General features: G+C 49.8%; 2 protein-coding genes across 2 annotated transcripts; one reads left to right on the forward strand and one right to left on the reverse strand.

Moving 5' to 3' along the window:
- Window positions 1-2,096: 2,096 nt before the first annotated feature.
- Window positions 2,097-2,924, forward strand: ENH_00085360 (hypothetical protein, conserved; the record flags this gene model as incomplete). The annotated part of the gene is made up of 2 exons (XM_013577940.1): window positions 2,097-2,448; window positions 2,554-2,924. The coding sequence occupies 2 exons, from the start codon at window positions 2,097-2,099 to the stop codon at window positions 2,922-2,924; spliced, it is 723 nt and encodes a 240-aa protein (XP_013433394.1).
- A 2,148-nt stretch (window positions 2,925-5,072) lies between these two features.
- ENH_00085370 (hypothetical protein, conserved) lies at window positions 5,073-6,407 on the reverse strand (the record flags this gene model as incomplete). Its single annotated transcript, XM_013577941.1, has 1 exon — window positions 5,073-6,407. The coding sequence occupies one exon, from the start codon at window positions 6,405-6,407 to the stop codon at window positions 5,073-5,075; it is 1,335 nt and encodes a 444-aa protein (XP_013433395.1).
- Between the last annotated feature and the right edge of the window lie 405 nt (window positions 6,408-6,812).

Consider the following 6,812-nt stretch of genomic DNA (forward strand, 5'->3'; position numbering starts at 1 on the left):
TCGTACTCGCTGCCTCTGTCTTAACCGCGCAGCTGTACTAAATTTTATCAATTCTGGGCTGTTTTGCAGTTGCTTATAATTGTGTGTGGCTAGAGCCCTTATAGTCAGCGTTTATACACCTGAAATCATGCCAAATGGCTCTCTGCGGCGGAAGAGCACTGAGTGCCTGTACTTCCTGCGCTTCGGTGTCAACGCAATGTATTGACGACCGGGTCAGCGAACGGAGTGATTTGGCCCCCCTCAGTTACGTTTACTCCGTTTTCAACGAACCTTGGTACTCTAGGCCTGCAATATCTTGTTTAGCGCTGAAATGACTTCTAATGATGAAGTCATCACGGCGCCGTTGAAAAAGCCAGACAAATCTATACGAGATTTACTACGCATAGTGGATGCTCACTTCCTGAAGGTTCAAACGAATATAACAGTCAGTAAAGTTCAGGGGCTCTTGTGTCCCCCTTTTGGCTTTTTGTGGACTTCCGGAAGTGGGTGGCCACTCCTGCTCGTGCAGTCCCGATGGCCAGTGAACTGCTTGTGCTTCCTTCTTCAGCATATCACCACGAGAATGAGTTTACGTTTCAATAGTAACCATCAATATAATTTTAAGAATAAAAAGAAGAACGAAGCACTTACGGGCTTTCGAAGGCCCTATAATCCCCGAGGAGACACGGCTGTTGAAGGCGGCCTCGTGTGGCCGTTGGTCACTATCCCGATCCCCAGAGCTTCTTTTCAGCCGCAAGACGACGGTGGGACAACTGTCTACTCACAAACTATGGACCTTTGAAAAGAGTTTTTATACAGCTTTCGATGAAGCCCTGGCTTTTACTTGCAGCTCGTTATTTTTTTTCTGCACACCATTGCCGAATGCGAGGAAACTTGAGGTCAAGCAGACGGAAGGAGAATCTCGAGACTGAGGGACAGACAGGAGCGAATTTTGCTTTGTGCACTTCTTAAAAGACAATTCAGCATTTTAGGGGACAATTTGCACATATTTTCAGACATCTGTTGGAGCGCGCGTTCCTGGTGTGTGGAGGCTCACTAGGATTGTAGAACTCAGAAAACGGCCCCTAGCACTTAACATCGGCTAATTCAGAAGCATCTGCTGCTTGAAACTGTGCTAGGTAAAATGAAGGCACTCAAGCCAGTACAGGGCCTGTTCCTGGCAGCCTGTGCAGCGCTTGTGGTCAACTGGACAAGCGTTAGCGCGCTACACAGTGAGTTTCGATTAGGTTGCGATCATGTATCAACACCTCATACTCTGTAATTCTGTATTAACCTGTTTGTACTTGTTCCTTTCTCTCTAGAGATACTGATGTAGGTGTCGATGCGCTGCGATTCAGGCATGTCGCCAAACTGGTTTCGCCGGAAATTTTCTGGGGTGAGTTGTGATCCGACCCACTTATTGTAGAAAGGGCTTTGTATAGCCCTTTCAAGGCGTACGTGCTTTAAATTTTTGTGTGTATCCGTTTTGATGTATGTGCACAGGTCCAAAACAAACTTAAGTGGATAAAGCCACGAACGGTAAGGACAAGGTACACACGTCTAAGTCTAAGGAAAGGCTAACTGTTCCGAGTCATGAAGCCAACCATTTGTGATGTCGAAATTTGCAGCCCGTAGCATCGAGTGACCTTGCTGAAGTGAAAACTCTAGCAGATTTAGTTCGCCGCTTGGATTTCGCCGGTTTTAAAGGCCCCTGGACTGAAGCGGACTTTTTTTCGATTTTCAACAGTGAGTACGAGAACAAAAACCCAAGATACTCCTGACATGCACCTAAGTGACACATTACATAGCTCTGTAGTGTGATTGTTCGCAGCTTCATCTTGATCCTGTTCTCAGATCTGAAGGATTGCTTCAAAAGCTTTTCGCCACCTCCTGGGCTTGCACTGGATTTCTCAGTGGATGCGTCATGGAGTCCGGATGACACCATCAAAAATTTCTTCAAGTTCATCCCTCCTTCAGAATTTATTCATCCCCCTGTCTCTGAAGACCCCAACAACACGAGCTTCGCAGAAATTACTGCTGATGAAGCTCCACGTCTTGTTGCTGAGCGTGATCCTCCAGAGGAACAACAGGCAGAACAGTTCAAACCTCTTAGAACAATGCTTTATGCCAGAAGTGAGAAGCATATTCTTGCGCACATTATGAGAAGCGTCTACTCGCACTTCCGAGGACCGGCGTGCCTGAGAATGGCAAAACGGCTTGATGGAATGGTCCGCTTGCTTTTGAGAAACAACTCAAAAGCTAGAGCGCTGGAGCCAATACTAGTATTTTCATTACTTCAAGGAAATGTGGCCTCCGCTGCCAAGTTCCGCGGTGAAGCGTCGAGCAGTTTGCCAGAAGAACCTCATTCGGATGGGCTACAGCATGCTGACTCATCTCAGATGCTCACTGACGCCTCCCCAAGTGCTGGAATTTATGACCCGTTTCTTCTCATCAACTACTTTGACCTTGGTACGTCATTCGCGTAGGTTTGCACAATTTCGCCGCTTGCTCTGTGCATTTCAATAATTGGGCTGTGTACGCTGTAACGTACGTTTTACGTTGTGGGTTCCACAGCTAAAAGTGCCGATACACCTCAAATGAAGAAGCTAAACAGGCTACTGCAAAAACCAGCTGACGCAAGGAAAGTGGGCAACAAGCTTTTTGGCAATTCGCTCGGGGACCCGGCCATGCATGAAAGGATTGCTGGAATTGCAGAAGCTGTTGGTGACAATGCCGATATTTTGCGGAGGGTCGTCGAACAGATCGGCCAGATATCCATAAATTCAGCGGAGGCTGTTTCCATCCTCATCCCCCAACTGCCGAACATTGCTGACCTCGTGCGTGGTGCCTCCTTCTTCGCCTTTGAAAGTGTTTTCAAGCAACATGGTGAGACAGCAGCTGTCCGCTGCCCTGCGCTGGCAGCGCAAGCCATTATACCTTGCTAATGAGAGCGTTGGCCTCTGGAATGCGGTTCAGGCGCTTATGTCATGCCGGGATTGCCATGTGGAGGCAACGTGACGGGCAGTATGCTAGAAACGTTAACAGGGAAGAAACTCGGCTCGAATTATTTTGTATACAAATACACGGAACCCGTCCTGCACAACTCGTTTCTCCCGCCAAGCGTGTGGAGACCACATCCAGAGTCCCAGGTAGCACGGTACTTTAGGGAAGAACAGCAAGCAAACGGCGAGTACATGTTACGTCACGTCCCTCGGGTTTGCGTGCGCCCCAAATTATTCACAAGATGCTCGAAGAAACCACCGTCAGACACAAAAACCAACGAGCAGTTGCTCTGCCACTTCATCAATGGCCATCAAAGCTATTTTTTTGAAGTAAACGGTGAGATCGAACTGCAACTGAACAGGGTCCGTCCCCAGGTGTGCCCCAATTGTGAGGTAACTAAGTTGTGCGTAAATGAGGATTCGTTTCACTGCTCTGCAGGAAACGGCGTGTATGCAATGCGGAGGAACATGGAGAGAAGCCGTGCCTTAAGGGAACGCAATGCGCTTCGCCGCGGTATCCAGACAGTTCGTCGGTTTCTCTTAAGCAAGACGTCGGTTGCACTGGTTCTCGGTGCAGGCGTTGGTGCCCTGTGTGCTGGAGCAGGATTGGCCGGGATTTTAAGCGGATCGCTTTGCGCAGTCGGTGCAATAGCAGCTGTCTCAAACTTGCGCTTATTATTTGCAGTCGCACCGTTCGCAGCCAAACCTGCTCTTCCCCTTAGCCTTGGAGCATTCCTGGCAAGTGAATTCGAACGCAATGTTGGCATTGTGAAAAATATGCTTGGCGTGATTGCGAGCGGAAGTACGCAGGTGACGACGACAGAAGAGAGTACAACTGCGCTGTAGTAAATTTATTTGTTGGATAGTCTGAATGGTCACACATGAGTTACCATTCAAGCCCCCGTTGCTCTCAACATTGGTTTTGAATTAGACCTCAGCACAACGCGAATTCTGCCCAATTATCTCTCTACGAGCTTTTCATTTCGAGAGGTCGCCCTAGTGTATCCCACCACTCGACTCCAATATAAAGTCGCCAGCGTATACAGCGGCGAAGGTGTCATCTCACACACACAACATGAACCTCATGAGCGTGGAGTAATTTTATGCTTTGGAGAGCAAATTTGCAGAATATTAATTCCTTTTGGCCTTTACGGCATTGCCAAGCGTCGTCTGCGGAGCAGACCTGTTGTGGGATCGCTATGGCTACGCCAGGTCGTTGACTCATAGTGACTCCACATCGTGTAAATGCCCACACGTTGTCACTAAATTACTTACAATTCATGCATGCTTCCTGGTAAACTTAAATGTGTGTTTCCTATGGGAATATATGCCATCCACGGCATTATGTTCCACATTTCCTGCCAGCGTGAGCGCAGTGAGCTATAACGTGAACAGATTCATGCGCTCAAACGCTCTGTTGAGCTCCTTGCCAACTCCTCATTCCATTTTGCCCTTGAGGAAGGAACGACGAGAAAAACACTGCGCTTCTGCTGTTGGCAGTCCTGAACTCCGCCTCGAACTTTTTGTACAAAATTGTTCGGTGAATTCATATGCATCAAAGCTTTTTGCTTCTAGTGAATGACGAGAACGTTGGCACTCAAGAAGCCAGTTCCGGGTTAAATACAACTCCCGATAGCTGCTGCTGAGCCGACATTCTCAGGGCTTCATAATATCCTGCTACATACGAAGCGTAGCCTGTCGCGAGGTCACCGACAGGCTGTGCTGGAGGGAAAGCGCCTGAACGAAGCGGTTTACCACCCATTCACAGCGGGAACTGCAGGAAGGAGAGTCTCTGAGTCAGCACCAGGAGCAACAGAGGCCACGCTCAAGAACTACACATTACTGCGTTCACTAGCTATACTGCTTAAGACAAAGGAGTTCTGCTGTTGGGTAGTTTTACTCAGATATCGGGGTTAGGAAATGAGCAGCAGTGATGTTAATATGCAGAAAGTAGTGCCCACCTTGGTGCTGCGAAGAGTCTCCGCATGTCTTTACTGCTTCCACTACTGATGCGGCAACGCTGATAGATTGGCTAAGCAGCGTCACAGCCTGCAGCAAAACGCCCGGTCATGCTAGCACACGACGAAATGTTCATTTATAAATAACAGCCAGCCACCAGCCGGCCCCTTTACTATGACCCTCGGAGTGAAACACAAGACTCGCCTGTTTTTTGAAATCGTCGCTGGTGATGGCATCCATAGCTCTGTCTACTGCCCCCAGCAATACAACTGCGCCGTCCTGCAGCTCTCCGGCTTTCTCACTTCCTACTCCCACTGTTTGCCACAGTTCTTGGCCCCTGCCGGAAGTCTCGCCGCCGGAAACTACTCCCTGGTCTCTTGGTGTTTCAAAGGCACTCTGCCCCGAAGCTGAAGAAGCAAAAGCCACTGCAGCAGATGCTGCTCCTGAAAACATTTCTCCGACGCGCTTCGCGGTTGATATGACGGAGTACTCTGCAGATTGCGAATTGCTTTCGCCTTCTTGCTGCTGCTCCGCTTCTTGCCTAACAGTTATTTCGTTTCCGCTGTCATAAGCGGATGAGAAACATAACACATGCGGGAAGCAGCTGCTCCGCGAGCGTGTGCGCTGTGCGTCCTGGTGCGCATCTGCCTGCTGCTCTGCGAGAGTTTCCGCACTGCAGGTTTCTGCACTCTCTGCAGGACAAACTCCCGAAACCTGGCCGTTAGACTGATTCATAGGCTTTCCAGTAGAATCTTTTGGCATTTTCTTGATCGCTTCCGCTGCTTCTGCTGCGCGTGCTGCAGCAGCAGCAGCACGCTCCCCAGCTGCTGCTCTAAGGGCAGCTGCGACACGGTGAGCCACTGAGCAGCTATGCGGGCTTAAAAGTGCTTGAGAGGCACCCTGATGCTGCTTCCAAGCTTGTTCGCTTCCTTCTGCCAGCATGTGTGAAGGGACATAAATGCGTTTCTCGGGTGTCCGCCTTGCTCGTTCGTCCACTTTCTGGTCCTCAGCAGTTTCTAATTGCTTGTTATGAGGTGGCGAGACATCCGTCGAACCTTTCAATTGAAGGCCCAGTTGCGTCTCCAGTTGGGGGCAGGGCTGCCCTTCATGCGACGGCAATTCATCCTGTTGCTTGTCCTGCTGCACCGTGGAACCTTCTGCAAGGGGAGGGCATGTCTCGGGCTGAGCGTTATGCGGCAAAGAGTCTTCCTGCTGAAGAGTTTTGGCGCGTTCCTGCAGAGAATTACTGGAGTTAGAAGATCCGTTGTTTGGAGAACCCTGGAGACTGGACGACTGCTCAGGTGTTCCACTTGCTACCTGTGGCTCCGCCGCAGTTGACACTTTTTTCAGAATTTCGACCTCTGTACTTATTTTCCCATTATTCTGAACATCAGTTGCCGCCTTGTTCCGGCGTGCGCTGGCTCCGGCTGCTTTGCACGGAAGGCAGGTTGAGTTGTTGGCCCCCATTTCACCCGATAATCGGTATTCCACTTCGCAGGGACGGCCTCGTAATGACAATGTGTTGACACTGTTACCGAGGTGAAGTCCTACTAGCGAAGCGGGGAGCCTTCACTGCACCTATCTCGAAAACAGAAGGGGTGTAATCACAGCGGCAGGGATGTCGGCTCAGCATTACGAGCAACAGCCTTGCCCTTTTTCGACCAACGATATAAGCATTTTCTTATGATTCCTCATGTAATGTATACAAAGCCATTGGCTAGGCTGTCATTGTTGAGCGGGGCCATATTGTTACACGCCCAGCCGAAGTGCGGGGTCAGCTGGCGACGGCAGCGGCGCCTGGCATCAGACGTCTCCAGTGCTGCTCGATTACTCTCCCAGGAGTTACTCCCTCAATTTGTAGACAGCACGAAA

Source organism: Eimeria necatrix, genomic scaffold, assembly GCF_000499385.1.
Source record: "Eimeria necatrix Houghton genomic scaffold, Enh_scaff98, whole genome shotgun sequence".
NCBI lineage: Eukaryota > Apicomplexa > Conoidasida > Eucoccidiorida > Eimeriidae > Eimeria > Eimeria necatrix.